Genomic DNA, 18537 nt, shown 5'->3' with positions numbered 1-18537 from the left:
TAAAACATACTGAGGTCATGGATGTACAAACCAAGTAAGAATTAAGTAAGTTATTCTATTATTTCATGGAAAGACAAGCAGTTCTGGCTTGCTTTCAAAGAAAGTCCACCTTAAGATAGAATTGGAATAATTTAATAAAATTCAATGTGTCTGAGCACTAACACATTCTTAGCATACAATATGCTGAGTCAAACCCTTTGCAATGTATTTTTTAAAAAGCTGCTCCATCTATCTTGAATAGCTGATATTTTGTTTAATAAAGCTTAATTAATTGAAAACTGTCATCAACCAATCACACAGTTCTTAAGGTAATGGACAAAGTGACTCTGAAATGACCAGTTTGTCTTTGAGTCTGTGTAAAGCGCATTTTGTCTTTTGTGATCATAAATCATGCATGTAAATAGCTCTTACTGCATGATGCAATATTTCTTTGACTCAGAACTGTGGCTGAAGCCGAAAAACAACAAAAAACCCAAATAAAAATAATAAAGGCCACTGTATAAAAAATGGATAATAAAGGCTGCTGCTCAATGAGGGTCCTATATTCAAGTGTGTTGTGACTCTGGCCACACCCCCACCCGTGACGTCACAGCAGGTGTATTTCATCAGCTGTCAAAGGCAAACACATCACCAACCAGGGTGTGGTCAGAGGTGAATCATGCTTGAAAGTTGCAGCCTGCAGGGAGCAGTGCAGCAGCAGTTTTCTGCAGACTTGTGTCTCAGGATGTGAAGACAACCAGAAGAGGGCAGCAGAGAGGACATTCCTCCCAGGTGTCAACAAAGAGCCAAAGAAGCTTCTGGCTGGTCTCCTGTCAACAAGACCTGGGACATTATGGAACAATCCCTGGAGCTGTGAGCATCCATGTAGAGCTGCAGCACAGTGATTGAATGAATTATGCACAAACACACAGATGATTGCTGATTGTGTGATTGTTAGATAGTGATATTAGGCTGAGATCACAGTGGGCACCTTTATCTCACCCTTTTTCCTGGATGCTGGTGAACATGACTTCAGTGGGCTGAACCAAGGCATCAATGGACAACCCCTCTCCATATTCATTGTCAACATCAAACAGAGGTTACAGAGCCCAGTATACATAACGTTAGACTTGAGTCATTGTAGATCCAACATTTAGAGCGGGATTTAACTCCAGATATGAAATATGCACTATGGAGCTCAAAGGGCAAGACAGCAGGGTCTTCAACAATAGAAATAACCTCCATCGTCCACTACACTAAGATATGAATGGTATTGTATTATATGTCTATATTTTTAAGCTACTGTATTAAAGATATTAGAATCAGAGACACTTTATTGATGGCCAGGGGAACATTTGATTCATTACAGTCACTCTGGCATAAAGCATTACAGAATTACAGAGAGTAAAAACAAGAAGTATGGAGAGAGAAAATGAGTATGAAAGTAAGTATGAAATAAAATAAAAAGAAATACTAACGGAAGAATATAAAATTAAAAATATGTGCATTAATATAATACTATTACTGCTACTACTACTACTACTACTACTACTAATAATAATAATAATAATAACAGTAATAAATAAAATAGTAAAATAAGTGTGTGCCTTATGCTATATCACAATGTAGGAATATATAAAACATGTGCATTATGCTTCAGTTACACACCAGTTTGTGGAAAAAAAGTAACTTCTTTTTTGTAAATTAAATAATGATATACGTATGTAGATATACAATTACATGCCCACTTAATTGCGATTTGATTGTTTAGAAAACTTTCTCCACGGTTAGTGTGATTCACATTAGTTAGGTAAGACGTATTCAGTGTCGGCTCGGGAGAATCTGCAGACTACTGGAAACAACGCTATGATTTCGGTAGATTTTCCATTTTTACGGTGGTTACCTGAACGCACCATGACACTGGCAGCTAGCCTAGCCGGCTAACTTGGCTAATCTGATTTATCGTCTCGGTTAAGCGCACGTAACGTTAGCCAGGATTACCATATTTAGTTTTCCATATCTAGCGTTTAACGCACTATCTACCTGTCATTAAATAACCGATCATTTCGAGGATGGCATCGCTTGGGGAGCCCGTGCGGTTGGAAAGAGGTAAAGTTAATTGGCTAGCTAGTGTTAGCTTAGAAATATTTGTTGTGATCCATGGAGACATTAGCTTAGCTAGCGTTAGCCAAACTGAGCCGGTGATTGTTTTTGACAGTAAACTTTATTTTATTGTCGGCCAACGTTTAGTTAACAATGTCTTGGGGATTGCCAATGTTTATGGCTTTGACTTATTGTGTATATTCAGGCGCCGAGCGAAAGTAATGATAGTATTACCGGTTATATTGTTTTATCCAGCGCACCGGCTAACTAGCTAATGTAACAACAGACAGATATCAGTTAACTCAGCGTTAGCGTCTTTATAAACTTATGTTGACATTAAATAGTTGAGGCAACCATATTGCGCTACCTTGATTATTATTAGCAGCGCAGATGAGCTGGAGAAGATATTTACATTAACGTTTCAGACTTTTTTCAGTCATCAATTAAAAAAAATACTGACATTAGCGCCTGCTGTGTCTGCTAATAGACTGTTTTTTTTCCTAACAAACCCCCAAACATATAATGTTAAATTTCACTTAGGCTAAAGAAAAACACAAGTTATGTACATATATGTGAAATAATATCTTTGCTATTAGGTACACTGAAATGCTAAATGAAGCTAATGATTGAATTATAATCAGATACAATATCATTTAACACTTATTAAGAATGTAATTACTCTCCTTCATTTTCAATATTTTAAGTGGAAACAATGAATTAAATGCAAGACAAGCTGATAATGTTTTTCTTCTCCCCTCTGTGTTGCCAATCACTCATCTTAAAAACATGAAGTTAATGATATGCTGCCATTTAAATGTATTTAATGAAGCAGCAGTACATAATTTAGCACTACAGCTCTAGAACGTGTTAAGTTATTCATAGTTGTTATATATAGTCATGGTGCATAAACAATGCCATAAGCCAAGACAGGCTTTATACATTGACATTCATTTTTGTTAATTGGCAGTAATTATTAGTAAATCATTAGATGTTTATTAAATGTTAACACCAATCAGTTGCTAAGTTTATTCATTCTTTACTGCTTTTTAGTATTACATTGGTACAGGTTGAGTACTGACATCGGAAACATCAAACAGTCATCGCTTGTGTAATTGTGGTCATTTGCAGATATAAATGAAAAACTTCATGGTGGTGTGTCTCTCTCTGTGTGTGTGTGTGTGTGTGTGTGTGTGTGTGTGTGTGTGTGTGTGTGTGTGTATTCTTGTTGACAGATATTAACCGTGCTGTTGAATTGCTTGATAAGCTCCAGCGGACAGGGGAAGTGCCTCCCCAGAAGCTGCAGGCGCTGCAGAGGGTCCTACAGAGTGAATTCTGTAACGCTGTCAGAGAAGTGAGACACTAGTACATATTATTCCCAAAATGTAACTGCAAGGTGGAATTAGTTCACTTTTCTACTCTGATATTAACCATAAGTGTTTAAAACAGTTTGGTTTGATTTCCTTACGTCTAGTCTAACTTTTAGAAATGTGGACAGCTGTTTCTGGGATGTGTCAAAATATTGTCTAACAATCTCTCTTCAGGTTTATGAACATGTGTATGAAACAGTGGACATCAACAGCAGTCCTGAAGTCAGGGCCAATGCCACAGCTAAGGTAGAACCAAGTCAGATACTAGCTAATAATACACAAACATAAATGCTTAACATTGCATGCTGATCACAGTATTTTTGTAAAGGTTTAACAGCACCACTTTGTTTATTTGTAGGCGACTGTGGCAGCTTTTGCAGCAAGTGAGGGACACTCACATCCACGTGTTGTGGAACTGCCCAAGACAGAAGAAGGCCTGGGTTTCAACATAATGGGCGGAAAGGAGCAAAACTCACCGATATACATCTCACGGATCATCCCAGGGGGCATCGCTGACCGGCACGGAGGCCTGAAGAGAGGCGACCAGCTTCTCTCTGTTAATGGGGTGGTATGTTCAATCCACATAATCATGCCTTGCTCCAGGATATTTAATTTGAAAGGGCTCATTCTAAGCAAACAAAAACACAAATATTCAAACTTTCAGGTCATTCTACCCTCATGAAAACATAATGATGAATATTATATTCCATTTCTGCTATTAGGAACCCCAAGTCCTACACACAACTCCTTTAAGAGGGCACTTTGCCTTTTTTCACCATGAATCCTGTCAATCAAATGTGTCAACAACATTTGAAATGAGACATTGGTAAATGTGATTGTCTCTCCTAAACTCACCTCTGCCTCCGCAGCAGAGCTGAGTTGAACTACAGTAAGGAACTTTTCATGTTTAGCATACTCATCTCCAAGGAGGTCTCCTAAAATCAGCCAGCGGAATAATATTTTCATCACTGGGGACACCCAGTAGCTCAGTTGGTAGAGCGGGTGCCCCATGTACAGAGGCTGTGTCCTCGCCACAGTGGCCGTGGGTTCGATTCCAGCCTTGGCCCTTTGCTGCATGTCATCCTCTCTCTCTCTGTCACCCTTTCAAGTCAAAAAATATATCTAAAAATATATATATATCTGTTAATAGCAGAAGCTGATCAACAACCGTTAAGACCCTTGCACACTCAGCTAGTACAAAGCAGCTATCAGAAGAACTACATCCTAAAGGTGCCCTGTGGCGTTTTTTACTTGTGCTATGGAGCAGTGTTGTTAAGAGTTGGCCCTGAGGACATTTGAGGACATTCAAACATACCCTTGTGCATGTAAGTGACACAGCCCTGCCAAAGTATTAACGGTATTCCACTGATTAACAAATGCTGGCTGTGAGAGTCATAGCCAATAAATGTATTAATGCATCAACTAAGACAAGGGAGAAGAAGGCTGCTAGTAAGCAAATATGGATGTAAGCAAAGTAGGTTGTAAATTCTTCCAAAAATTGGCTGTTAAATCGTTTTATGAGGGAGGAAAATGCATTTAACATGTTTAATAGTCTTCGAGGATACAGACCATGTGTTTTTCTTGAGAAACGGTAAATGTATGGGTTTTTTTTCATTTAGGGGGAAAAAGATAGTTTGAAGGATCAGCCAACGACAATCAGCCAGTTGATTTTGTTTATTGCTCAGTTTATTCTCTCATTAAAATTTCCAAATTACAAATGTTTTTGAACCAGGCTGGCAGACCTTATGTTGGACTCCAATATCTATAAAGTTCTGGGGTTATAGTTTCTTCCATAGGTAACCGCATACCTTCTTGATGTTGTCTTTAACAACATGCCCACACTATATTGCTTTTTGAATTATGAACCTATAAAAACTGCAGACTTTATTACAGTTGTTCTGCTTCTGTGTGATAAAATGTTAGTGAGTTTCTGTGTTGTTTTTTTTTTCCAGAGTGTGGAAGGAGAGCACCATGAGAAAGCTGTGGAGCTCCTGAAAGCAGCTCAGGGCACGGTGAAGCTGGTGGTGAGGTACACTCCCAAAGTCCTAGAGGAAATGGAGTCACGCTTTGAGAAAATGAGGTCGGCGAAGCGCCGGCAACAGAACAACTACCCCCAGTAGGATTTTTCTGTGTTGATGCCCAGCTCCCATGTCTCTCCTCCTCTAGCCTTCTGGCCATGTGTTCTGGTCTCTTTGTCCCTGCCCCAAAAAAAGCATAACAAACACACCCAAGTTTAGTTCCTACTCACACATATTGTAAAGTGTGCTTTGACCCTTCTCCGTAGCATTTTTAATATTGTCACACTGGACACTACAGCTCTAGACAAACACTATCATGATCATGATTGTCAGTGTAGGTGGTCACTCACACTTGTGCATTATTTTTGACTTGACAATTTGAATGCAACTCTGCTTTTGAGACCAACTACACAATTCCGTTGACTGGAAAGGTAGTGTTTTTAATTATTTTTATCACCACCACTACCAAGTGCCTCAGGGCAAACACATTTCTCTTATGTCCTGTGTTCACCATTATATTTTTTTCTTTTTAATGGTTTAAAGTCAAGTACTGGTAACTAAATGCTTGTGGCAGGTCTTACTACATGCTTTGCATCTGTTATTCTCAGAGACTATTTAATTTGATGTAAATACATTGTAGACTGATGTAAAACCCTTTAACTGTGCAAACTTAAAAAAAAAAAAAGATGCAGTTTTATTGGTGTTGCCACTCTGCAGGCATGTCCGCAGTAAGGAAGCTTCGGAGGAGTTGATCAGTTTTAATTTGTTAAAAAAGAAAAAAAAAAAAGTAGTGATATGTGGGATGATAAGGGAAACCACTGAAAGGACACTTCAAAACAAAAGAGATGGATTATGATATAATTTTTCTCTGGGCTTACCTTTAAAGTTCTATAACGTAATACCACGCTATAAAAAGCCCAGCAAGTACTGTAAGTGATGTAATGGGGTCTCAGCAACTTTTGAACTAAATTCCTGCACCACAGAGACTCACATTTCTACTTTCATCAAAGTTATACACCTTCATGAGCAAAGACTTCGCTGCCAGCATGACATGAGATGAACCTGATTAATTTGTCTCGACATAAAAAAAAATGCCGGGTACTTAATGAGAAGTCAGTTACTAAACACTGATCTTTGCAAAGAACTGTTTGTTTGCATCATTCGGTGAAAGTAAAAATGAAGAAAATAGGACATTTGTAAAATCAAACACTGATCATATCAAACTTTAGTTCACAATAATGGGTAACGTTAAATCTCGTCATTGTTTTGATTGAAATGGCAGATGAGTTGATTACATGGCTACTTCACGTTCAGACTTAATATTGTTTTAAGGAGATTATGCTGTAAATCTGGTGCATTGGCACATTTTATTTTTCTGCCGATGTTTAACAGTAAAGTCAAACGATGTCGTGTAGAACAAAAGTGTGTCCAAAATTAAACATTCACTTCATTTAAACTTTTTTAGCTTGGTAGTCATCGGGCCGAGACATCTGCAGCATCTTTACCGCCTGGAAAACATGAGGTCGGGCGTTTGGTGCTATCTTTTAACAACTTTTTGCCAACAGAGGCAAGGTGCACCAGATGTTGCAAAGCGACCATAACCAGCTGTAGACTACTTACTTGGTTTTTTTTTTCCGGCTGTATTTGGCCTAAAATATTATCTGTGGGGCAGATTTAAAGCTCTTGGGAGAGTTGCCCTCAAATGATCAACTTCTCCATGTTTACTGTAGGATGATATTTACGGAATAAAAGACGGATATCTGCCGGCTCGGACTGGTTGTCACAGGACATGCGGTGTACACCCCGAAAAATAGGTGCTTGGGAACGCTTGATGGCATTGCTCTCACTTCTGAGCGCGCCTTCCATCTGTCTAAATTGACAATAATGGATTTTAGGGCACAAAAAAAAGAAAACTTCTTAAAAATCAAAAAAGTGACATGTGAGCTGAGTTAAGGTGTAAAGAACAATGTCTTCAAATTTTAAATAACATTTTACTTTTTTGATGCTTGCATGCTGTTCAAATACAAAAGCACACTCATGCATTTAGTCATTTAGTGATAACTTTTTCCCAACTTATGTGTCACTACAGATTTATTAACATACCTTTTTGTAATTTTGTCTTTCATAACCAACACTTTAGTGGCAACCATGTACACTCTATGTAACATACAAACTGCACAATATGTCAAAACACGGATGGTAATGACTAATACTGCCAAAAAGTCAAGTTTGTTCTGATACGCAATTTAAAGCAGATGACCCTGAATATACTTTATATGTAGGTTTTCCTCTCACATTTACAACACTTACACACTTAACGTAGTTTTATAGTTTTAAGTTTTTGCTGAATGCATGTTTAGCTGTCATATGGATATTCCCTCTTATGATTTGGAACATTAATGATTAAAAATCCTTTCCTGATTGTGAAGCCCAAATCCTACCCTTAGACCTACACGCAGCACATCAGTCAGACAAGTCTGCATCATGAAAATAGTTCATTATTCCATTATTTAAACAAAGAACAGCAGCAAAATATCTCCAGAACTAATTAAATTTCAGAGATGACATGTTTTGTTTGTAGATGCAGTATCATGTATATAGCATTATGTAACCATGCAGGCTTTGGCTGACTAAGCCACACTATTGTCCGGTCTCGGGATCAACGCTTCACATCACTGAGACAGAAAGGTCGTAACAATGAAGATAGGTGTGATTTATCTAACTGATGGTGGATAAAGTAACAGAAACACGCAGCTGTGTATGAAAGCAGGAAACCTTTGCCTTCGGTGCAGCTTCAGTCTCTCTTTGAATGGTGTCCTCGGCTGTTTGTCCTCTGACGTGAACCATTCTTCTTTCTTAATGCAGTGTAGTGTTGAATGGATATCTAGCTGAGTCATAACTGAAATGACATAATGCCTAATTAAATAGACATACAGTTTTTGTGACCAAGGCATCTGAAATTAGGTCCCTGTTTGCCTCTGTAGCTGCTTTTGTGATAAGTTTTTGTTATTTTATCCACCATCTCTTAACATACAACACGAGCAGCTGCCCGTGACATCAGCAGCTCATACAAGACTACTGAACCATAGGTACTTGTTGGCATAAAAAAAAATTATTTCTCCAAGATATGCTTTTGGGCACTAAAATAACTATTATCATTGTAAAGTTAGGGCGAAATTTGATTTTTCCTCCAGACAACTTTGCAGAAGTTTGCAGAAGTAAAGTTTGGAGCAAACAGATCCCTTTTGTCTTCTTACTTTTGTTTCTACGTATGTTCATTATTACTGTCTATCTGTTTCTTAAATGTCAAGTTTACCTGCTGGATGATCTTCACTTAGGTCAGCAGACGGTCTCTGTATCAAACTGTGTGTTATCTTAATAATGCTTTAAATATAGCAAGAAAAATGATGGTATATGAAGAGCACATAGCCCAGTTGTTTGGTAGGGGGTGTGCTCCCTGTAATCCATTACTCCTCATGAAAAATGCTGAATTTTGGGACAAAGTTTAAAATAAAACAAACACACAGTACTGCAAAAACTGAATGCAAAATCAATTATCTATGCAAGGTCATTTGAAAACTTTGGAAATATCCTGAAATGGTGCAAAAATAGTTGTCATTTTACTGCAGAATGTTATTGGAAATTACTGCTTCAAGACTGTGGGGGCACATTGGAGTTACACAGTCTTATAATAATGTTTATATTGTAACATTCTCATATTGATCACAATCAAGCAGTTGCAGTGAGAATTTCCAGGTGATTTTAGCCTTGCTATCTAACTAATGATTGTCAGGATGCATGTAGAAGAATATGCTTCTGTGAACGTGTGGTTAGCAATAGACCATTTCATAGGCTGCTTTGAACACACCGTTGTTTTGAGGCAGAAAATTTAGCAAAAGAGTCGGAGGTGTATTTAAGAAAAGTCTTAATATAATGTATAGTTTGTCTCTTAATTGTGTTTTATCCAACACTAGCTAGCTACATCCACTGCTTACACACATGAATAGTAAATCAGGAGAAAATGAAATGAGACTTGGTATTGATATTGCACAGTCACTCTTTCCACTGAATGTCACTGACCATTGTCTTAGTTGCAAAATTTTGTGAAGTACCCTTCAACTTTCTACCCGTTTTCCTTGTCTAAATATTGGAATGGTCAATAGAGTATTTTTTATAATAGTTTTCTTTTGATATTTTTCTCAATTTTTATAAGTGATTTTCCTAAAAACAAATACCAGGAATGATTGGTACTTCCACTTTGACTGTGTACCAGGGCCATATCAGCAAAGCCTCTCTGGAAAGCAGAGCTGGTGCGGGACCGTGATATCTCGACTGTATGAGCTTACAGACTCTAAGAGACGAACTGTCCCACATCGGCACTTCTTTTCTGAGATCTGAACTGATTTTTCTTTTCTTTCTAGTACCAAGACCAAACTTGCAACATTTGTGAAAACTTTGATAATGTTTTGAAATGTTTTAGCCGGTGCTTGTTTAGGATTATTACCTGTAGACTGTGTTGTGTTATTTTGTGTTTCTTACCTAATTTACTGTGTTACATTGATGTGGAATGTAAAATGTTGTGATGTAGAACAAAATAATAGTTGGACTAAAGGCTAAATAAACAATGCTTAAATTTATGACTTTTGAAGGTCTTCTTTATTTAACATCTTTTACACCGCTGGCTCCCAACTTGGGGTCCAGATACCCACTATAGGTCGCTAAAGCTTCACAGGGGTTCGCAAGGCCCTGCACTGCCTATTTCTCGCCAGAAATGTTTTCAGAAACATTTAAGTGCTCTTTCTAGCTGTTATTTCAACAATGTGTGAACAAGAAGTGCGCACCATACTGCTCCCTGCACAGTGAAAACGGAGGCTGAATAAAACTGATAAAAGATTAAGCAACACTGATCAAATATGAACATACATCTGTTACTACCTTGTGTTTTTCTCACCTCAAATGACTTAAGAAACACGTTTGAGCTCACCATTTTAACTAGTAATACAAGATTGTTTCTTGCTGGCTGCACACAGTTGTTTCGCACGAATGAGTTGGCATTTTGTCACCCACCAGCAGGAACGTTCATTGGTCTGATGCAGCGCTGTGCATTCTGGTAGTTGAAGGTTTTCTGCCTCATATTTTGGATTCTTACTTGTTATAAATCTCTCTCAAAATAAATCCTGCTAACCTCAATTTTGCTTTTTTCGCTTTTTTATAGCATCATGACCGGGAAACTACAGATGTGATGTACAGAAGATACTCATGTTATCAGTTACACCTGTGAAAATATATTTCCTTCATGTCATTTGCATCGCCACTTTGTGAACTACCAATATAGCCCTGTAATAAATGTTACCTAAATTAATTAATTATCATTATTTTTTTAATTAAACAGATAAGCTTTTTGAGATAATACTGTTACTATCTGACAAGTAAAATTGGGTTGTATCCCTTATTGTCTCCCTTAAATCTCTGCTGAAGGTGTCCTTACATCATTTCCACTCTGGACATGGTTATATTTTAAAGGTGGAGTTACCCAGATGCATCCATACATACTGTAGAGGAGCTCAGCGGTCAGATCAGCGGCTGGTTGCCTGGAACCAAGCGGTGCATGTGACAGCAATTCATTAGAGCTGGTTGTTAACACTACAGCTTGAGACCAGAGCACAGCTGCTGGTTTCTCATGGTGTGGACCAAGTCCATCGCAGAGAGTCATGTGAGGATGGTTCACTTTGTCTTTTCTGGCAACCAAAGTCAATCACAGCTGAGAGCGAGCCCAGCAGCAGCAGCAGGGGCTGAGGACGAAGCAGGAGGCCAGATGGGATCAGGAGCCAAATCAGCAGTGGGAGCAGACAAGGAGGAGAGAAACTGATTCATGTTAATGTATGGCACAGTATAACACACATGCACTTACACACAGAGCTTGTTTAGAGGGAAAAGCTGACAGCACTGAAAGGTGAATGGAGAAATAAGATCATTAAACACCAATTTGACCACAAAGTAGACAGTTAATTAAAACAGATAAATGATTAGAAATTATCTGATGTGAAGATTTAAAGAAACCTGCCTGAGAAAATGTCCTCTCCAAACAGACATTGTTGCAGCAAAGTTTATAAAGACCCAAATAACAGAGACACGATCTAGTAGAGATACAGCACATATAGAAGACAAAACTGATATGTTGGCCAAGTAGCTTGATTGTTACTTTGTTTTACTCATTGTCTTTATTATGGTGACCCTTAGGGCCACCAAAACACCACAATATTTTGCAAAAGACGGTAACATTTTAGAAAAACAAAACAGAATTTCAAAAAACATGGCATATCACAAAAGCATAATGGAAGTAAGTGATTTCCCATCTTTATATACAGAGTATGGGTTATACCCACTTAGGTTTATGACTGCACAACAAAGTGTTAGCATGCTTCGTGAAATTAATTTAACAATATTATATAAATAAATATATCATAATATATAATACAATGATATAATATATCATTATTTAAATTATCTATATTGAGTTTCTTGCAGTTGAATATTGATAAAATTCACAGCTGCTGGTTTAAACTGATTCTTTGTGGACTGCGCTCAGAGTAAATGGTTAAACCGCACTGAGGTGTCCCGTCTACATTTCACACTCCGGAACAGCAGGCAGCGGCCCGCCTGTGCACGCTTTCTTTTGTTGAACACGAAGAAGAAGCGAGCTTTCTTCCGCCTTCATCCTGTGACGTAACTTCCTTTCTGTCCGTGCTAACCTCGGTGTGAACACGCGCTCGCCGTCTAGCTCAAGTGAGTGACTTTTTATTACCAAACTAAACGTATTAATCACCAAGAAAACACGCATGCTACCAAAATGAACATGTACATTTTAAACTGCCGAAGTTGAAAACCTTGAAAAAGCGTCATATTCGCCGCATTAACTCATTTTTCTCCCCGCGGCGTCGGTAGCGGCTAACGTTAGCTTATGATAACCGGGCTGCAGAACACGCCGCCACATGGGGGTGAAAAAATGTAGTTTCTGTTGTCACATTTTAGAGGTTTTTCCACAATAAATCTACCAGTTAGCACGGCAGTGACTTTATGCTAAATACCGGATAAAATGAAGTTGTTGTCTTTAACTCAAAGACATAATAGATGCTGAGATTAGGCGCCCGGTTATCTCAGAAAATGATACGGCTCCAAACTGCTTTATTGACTTACAGTTGTCATGCTAATTATTAAGCTTAAAAACGTTTTGACATTGCAGTCTTGCGATAGACGAAAGTCTGACCAAATTACAACTTGTAGCTAACGTTAAGGTCGTACGTTAAAGAGTAATTAAGTTAACACAAACTTGGGAGATCGTTGTTTGACAGTATTAAAAGTGTTTACTTTTTTGCTTGCTGTGAATTTCACAATTAAAGAGTTTAAATTAACATACGAGAGCTCTACAGATGATTGTATGTGCTTGCATGTCTGTAAGATTAGTCCTAATTGTATCTTAAATTTCAATGTGAGCAATCAAGAAATGATGGGTGACAAAGGCTTAACTTTACGTTATGAGACTTATATATATAACTTATATAAAAGTTTCTGAAATGTAATGAAATGTATTTTTTTTTTCTGGTACAGGACATAATTCCTCCACACAAGACTCAAACAAACAAATCATTCAACAAAACAATATCATAATATACAAACAATTCTTACAAAAATAGAAGGCAGCTTTAAGTTTGTACAAAATATCCTTTGTTGACCAGAATTTATCTTACTTTTGCTTAAAAGATCCACTAAATCCTCTGGAAGCTTGTTTCATGCTTTTACTGCACAGAGTGTGAAGACTTTGGTTAGATTTTAAATATGTGATGCATGCTAGATAGTTTATGATCCTTTCTGAACAAAATCACATGGAAAATATTTGTAGCTGGCAGCAATAAATATTAAGTAAGTGATTTTTTCTTGGAAAAAAACCCCCAAGATACTGCGAATGAAAATTAGCGCCATCACTACATTTTGTATATTTCACATTTGCTTTAATGGTTCTTTTCAGTCTGTTAATTTAACAGTGAGTGCATGCATTTGTAGTAAGACTTTTTAGAAGTGTATCGTGATTAAATTTGGTGCTGGTTACTTTTTTTCTGAAAACGTTAAAAACATCTCGAGGTGGACAAACTTGTACGTGTCCTTTTTAAAATATATATTTCTGGTTGGTGATGTCAGTTATGTAGCACATTTCAGCAGCAAAGCAGTTCAAAGTGCTCCACATAAAACTTTAAGACAAAATGCAAAAGAAACACATTATAATCATGTTTAAATCTCCTTCTATAAACAGACATTAAAGAGTAACAGAAAAAACAATTATTCACAGTTTTAACCTTCCTGGTTGCTTTTAATTGTTTTTCAGGATGCGTTACGTCGCTGCTTACCTGCTCGCTGCCCTCGGTGGCAATAGCAACCCTGAGGCCAAGGACATCAAGAAGATCCTGGAAAGTGTTGGCATTGAGGCTGATGACACACGTATGGACAAGGTACAGAGCAGCTGGCTCTTTATTGTGTTTCTGACGTCGTGGCAGCAGATCTTCTACCGGCGGCTAGTCAGTGCCTCTTTGTGATATTTACAAATTTGATCTCTCTCAACAGGTTATCAGTGAGCTCGCAGGCAAGAATGTAGAGGAGGTTATCGCCACAGGTGAGTGTGGCAGTGTTTCATTGTTTATGTGATTGTGCCTCTGTGTGGTGATGAATTTAGATTTTAGTGTGAAATCAGTAGAATAGTTTTCTTACAATATTTACTGTAAACGATTGTTCTGTAAAATAGCAGTCAAAGGCCATCACTGTTAATAATTATCAGATTGACCATGTTTTCACTTTTATGCCAGGGAAAAGAAAGAATTTAAGTTACGTGCATTACTACACGACCTAATTGCCAGATTATATCTAATGATAACAGCATACTGTGTCTGACCTCTGTCGTGTTTCTTGCTGCTGAGTGTCAATGTTACCGCTTGTGTTTTGTGTCTGCCAACTCGTGTCTCCTCAGGTTACGGTAAACTGGCCAGCATGCCAGCAGGCGGTGCCGTAGCCGTTGCCAGCTCTGCGGCTGCTGGCGCAGGCGGAGCTGCTGCCCCTGCAGGTGAGCTATGCAGCTTAGCACCTTGTTTGTCAGCATCCATGACATTTGGCACACGTTGCCTTTGCCTTCACCTTGTATGTTTATATGATTACATGCTGCCAAATCAGTCATCAGTAGTTTTTGTTGAATTACACAAGTCTGCATAATTACAACTTGACAGAATGTACCTGGTGGTCATGTAGGTAATGTGATCTGTTGTAGATTTTCTTTTTGTCAGATATTATTCAGGTGGGTCATTTTGGAGAAGAGTGTCATAATCAGCATATTTGGTTGGAAAAAAATACGTGACTTCTCATTTATACAATTGTATGTACAGTAGTACCCAACAGTAGTTGTCACAAAAGTCAGTGATTGCATGAATTTCCTTTTTCTCATGAGCATAACTATAACTTAATAGTGTTTAGAGCAGGAAATAATATGAAGTGCTTTTTGTTTTGCAGCTGAGGAGAAGAAGGAAGAGAAGAAAGAGGAGTCTGAGGAGTCCGATGACGACATGGGATTCGGCCTGTTTGACTAAACTTTTTCAAAATATGAATAAAATTTATAAAAAACAACAACAAAAAAACAATGTAAATGTCTCTTTCATTGCACAATGTCTCTAGTAAATCAAGTGTTGCTGGTATTTAGTTAAACAGATAGGTGCGTTACTGTGTAAAATGTGAGCTGCCCCTGAAAAAGATTAGAGACGTTAGAGACAGTTTATTACTGTTAAATTCATTACTGTATTCTACAGTAAGATTTATCCTTTATTAAACCAGGTAAAAGACTCGTTGAGATTTAAAATCTATTGTCAAAGAGTGACCTGTCCAAGAGGGCAGCTTTAAAACATTGTTACAATAATAAATACAAGCATACAAATACAACTATCACACATCACAAAGAGCAAGCATAACCTCCAGATAAAAACGCAATACAACACAATCATATACATTAGTATCTGCAATTATCGGTTTTAGTGAACATTAAAGTAGCAGTCCATTTAACCAAGAGTACTAATTTCTCTATCTTTTAAAAATGACTTGAGCATTACAGTGTAATAGTGGATCCAAAAAGCATAAGCATAAAGATTTTCATTATTTTATTTTATTTTGGGAAAACTCTACATTACTTGTCAGAATTTGCCCATGTTTTTACAGCAGTTTTCGTGAACAAATTTCCAGTAAATGGCTGGCAACTGTAATTTTACAGTGTCACTATTTTAAATTTCTTCAAAAGCATATTACCATTAATTTTATTACGTTATTCTACAGAAGAATGAGAGCTTTTCATCATTTGTTCAAAGAGCGTCAAGATTTGTTAAGTGTAAAGCTATATTTTTCAAAAAACTCAAACTCAAAAAAGTTTGCTGTATTTTTACAGCATTTTGTTACAGTGCACTCATATTTCAAAGTTTTTAAATATCTGAAAGAAAAATAATTAAACTAGATTTTGCACATTAATCATGACCAGCAGTAGCTGTGCTTTTCACCAGAACTACCAAAGTATTGCAGCGAGGTGTGAACTCCAGTTAAGTAACTGAGCGCAGCATTCAGCAGATGGTGCTGTTGTTTTGAGCCATACACAAGCGTAAACTAGGCAAGTAATGTTCAACGTATGGTCTATGGGCCAAATCTGGTCCGCAATAGGATGCTAGCTGGCCCACCAACCATTTCCTAACTCACAGAGAAAATTTTTTATTAATGCTGGACTTAAGTTTTTTTGTACTTTGAATGTAAATAAGGTGCAAGTGTGCATGAAATAAAGCTTGTTTATCAATAAAAAGTGCCAGGGGAGGCTTCCCTGAGCCCCTTGATAGAGATCCAAGCTTCAACCCCCAATATCCTGAAATCCTAGACATGCTTGAATACACCGGAGCTGTGTGGAGACGCTGCAACTGGATTTGCATCTAGCCAAGAAAAACAGAGGGCTGCAATGTCCAAAAGTTGAAAATGGGCAATTGAATTAATATACTGATAAAGATTTTAAAGGTTTTGTTATCTGGACCCTGGTCTGTCATTTTTCCAAAGTGGACTTCAGGTGAAACAAGCTGAGCATCCCTGCTGAAGGCCCTCTGTGTCGGTGTTGTGTTTAAAACATCATGAATTATACATGAGGAGGAACCCTGACTGCTGCAGCAGAATGTGGTCATGTGAATACCTGAATTATTTACTGCCACGCTTAAGAACAACAGCCAACCAGTCCAGGTAACCTGCTGGCACGTAATCAATTCTATGTTTTGATAACATTATTTATATAGCACCTTACAAAAACAGTTTAAAACAGTTTTTGACATGCAAAGCAAAAACATAAAGCAGAAACTGTCTTACCAAACATGAGTGACAAAATTAAGGGAATGTTGGATAAGTTAAAACGAGGACAAAAAAATGCCAAATACAGGACACAAAATGTCAACATAGGCAATAAATGTAGGTTTTGTGCCCATGAGCAAAATAATTTGGCATGTAGTAATTTCTAAAGATCAACACTGATGTGAATATCTGTAAGTCAAGGTTTATAATGGGTCATATGGTATAATACACTATGTAGACTTCAGGATTGCCTCAGAAATTTAGTTACAAAATGCTTTCATAGTGAGCAAACAAGGAAACACACGAAAGTTCATTACAAAACAGCCACCTGAATAATCACTAATCCAGTCAGTGAATTTTAGTTTCAGTACCAATCATGAGCCATCAGTGACACTGATGAAGAACAAATAGTTTCATCCATATCACGTTTTACTTACTGTCATCAAACCACGAGAATGGAATCAGTCAGTGCATAAAAACAAAACAGCGGAGCATCCATCTGAACACAAATAAGAATAAAGTGCTAAAATACCTATCAAGAGATTAAAAAACATATGTTAATTTTCTCAATATTGGAGAATAAAATGACAATTATCAAATAAGTGCAAATCAAATAATCCATGTGCAATAGTGCATGTGCAATTGTGTGTGAGCTGCACGTCACATGTCTGTGCAATTATCAACTATATTAAACCATGTCACCAAATATAACCAGTCGGTTGACAGCCTGAGTTTCAATTATTTACAACAGCACCAACATCAGTAACTAAAGGACAACTTATTTTAATAGAAGTAATGAATTCTTCATAGCCACTTCCTCTTCAGAAGAAGTGGAACCAACCATTATTCATTTGCAGATGTTGCTCGGGTCTCCATAGCAACACCAGACCATTGATCAGATTTTATATTGATGTGTGCCACTGGGACTGTATTTTTATTGTAAACATCTCACTGTGTGCTACAAAACTATTTCTGTATTGACAGAGGATGTCTGAATCACTAAAATCACACTCAGTTGTTAAGTCACCCGTGATTACCCTGTGAGAAAATGCATGGGTACTGTTTTTGCTTGCACCTCTCAGGCTTTCCAATAGACACAGTGCATAAAAGTCCTTGCTCCTGGGCTAACACTGGCGGGCCTTGAATGAGAAATATCTAATAAATGGATCTTGAGGGCGACAGAAGCCTTACAGGAAGTACTGCAGTCTGTTCAAAGCAAGAAATGACCTTTGGTCTGTACTGTGTTAGTCATAGACATCCTTACAAATTCAGGAAATTGAGTTTCAGTTTATCTTTTTTTCATTTTCCTAACTTTACCTTTCTCCCCTCACCTCTGGAACTAAACCCACACACTCTTGTTCAAATGTTTCAAAGCAGTTAATTCACATGGTGACCTGTGAGAACAGCATAGTGCCTGTCCTCGTGTACAGTATGACTCAACAGAATTTAATATACAAAATCTACAATGTAAGCACAGTGTCCAAATCTTATTTATGAAGCACATTTAATTATACATAAACTCCAAGCACTTTACATTGAAATACAAAATATACAAGGAAACTTGAAAACTAGGCGGCATAAAAAAAGCATAGACATGAAGACCCTATTAATGATCAGGTTTTTGGAGTATCCTATTAACGTGTTTGAGCATGTGAACACACTATCTCGATCAT

At 37.5% G+C, this 18537-nt stretch overlaps 2 protein-coding genes across 2 annotated transcripts; both read left to right on the top strand.

Annotated features, from left to right (window-relative positions):
* The first annotated feature begins 1914 nt into the window (after window positions 1-1914).
* lin7c (lin-7 homolog C (C. elegans)) lies at window positions 1915-10104 on the top strand. Its single transcript, XM_042493696.1, has 5 exons — window positions 1915-2088; window positions 3315-3433; window positions 3624-3695; window positions 3808-4017; window positions 5402-10104. Exons 1-5 carry the CDS (start codon window positions 2052-2054, stop codon window positions 5567-5569), a joined length of 606 nt encoding a protein of 201 aa, XP_042349630.1. The 5' UTR covers window positions 1915-2051; the 3' UTR covers window positions 5570-10104.
* Window positions 10105-12151: 2047 nt separating this feature from the next.
* rplp2l (ribosomal protein, large P2, like) lies at window positions 12152-15141 on the top strand. Its single transcript, XM_042486426.1, has 5 exons — window positions 12152-12253; window positions 13848-13971; window positions 14084-14132; window positions 14484-14576; window positions 15017-15141. Exons 2-5 carry the CDS (start codon window positions 13849-13851, stop codon window positions 15091-15093), a joined length of 342 nt encoding a protein of 113 aa, XP_042342360.1. The 5' UTR covers window positions 12152-12253; window position 13848; the 3' UTR covers window positions 15094-15141.
* Window positions 15142-18537: the final 3396 nt, after the last annotated feature.

The sequence above is a fragment of the Plectropomus leopardus genome, chromosome 1 (genome assembly GCF_008729295.1).
Source record: "Plectropomus leopardus isolate mb chromosome 1, YSFRI_Pleo_2.0, whole genome shotgun sequence".
NCBI lineage: Eukaryota > Metazoa > Chordata > Actinopteri > Perciformes > Serranidae > Plectropomus > Plectropomus leopardus.
Note: the sequence above shows the minus strand (reverse complement) of the source record. Positions and strands in the feature narration are given on the sequence as shown.

What these genes read in the sequence shown, in the direction of transcription:
- lin7c (XM_042493696.1), top strand. Translation starts at nt 2,052, where the DNA reads ATGGCATCGCTTGGGGAGCCCGTGCGGTTGGAAAGAG. An exon ending in GCCCGTGCGGTTGGAAAGAG is followed by an intron (nt 2,089 to 3,314) that starts GTAAAGTTAATT and finishes TCTTGTTGACAG; the next exon opens with ATATTAACCGTGCTGTTGAA. An exon ending in TCTGTAACGCTGTCAGAGAA is followed by an intron (nt 3,434 to 3,623) that starts GTGAGACACTAG and finishes ATCTCTCTTCAG; the next exon opens with GTTTATGAACATGTGTATGA.
- rplp2l (XM_042486426.1), top strand. Translation starts at nt 13,849, where the DNA reads ATGCGTTACGTCGCTGCTTACCTGCTCGCTGCCCTCGGTGGCAATAGC. An exon ending in ATGACACACGTATGGACAAG is followed by an intron (nt 13,972 to 14,083) that starts GTACAGAGCAGC and finishes CTCTCTCAACAG; the next exon opens with GTTATCAGTGAGCTCGCAGG. An exon ending in AGAGGAGGTTATCGCCACAG is followed by an intron (nt 14,133 to 14,483) that starts GTGAGTGTGGCA and finishes GTGTCTCCTCAG; the next exon opens with GTTACGGTAAACTGGCCAGC.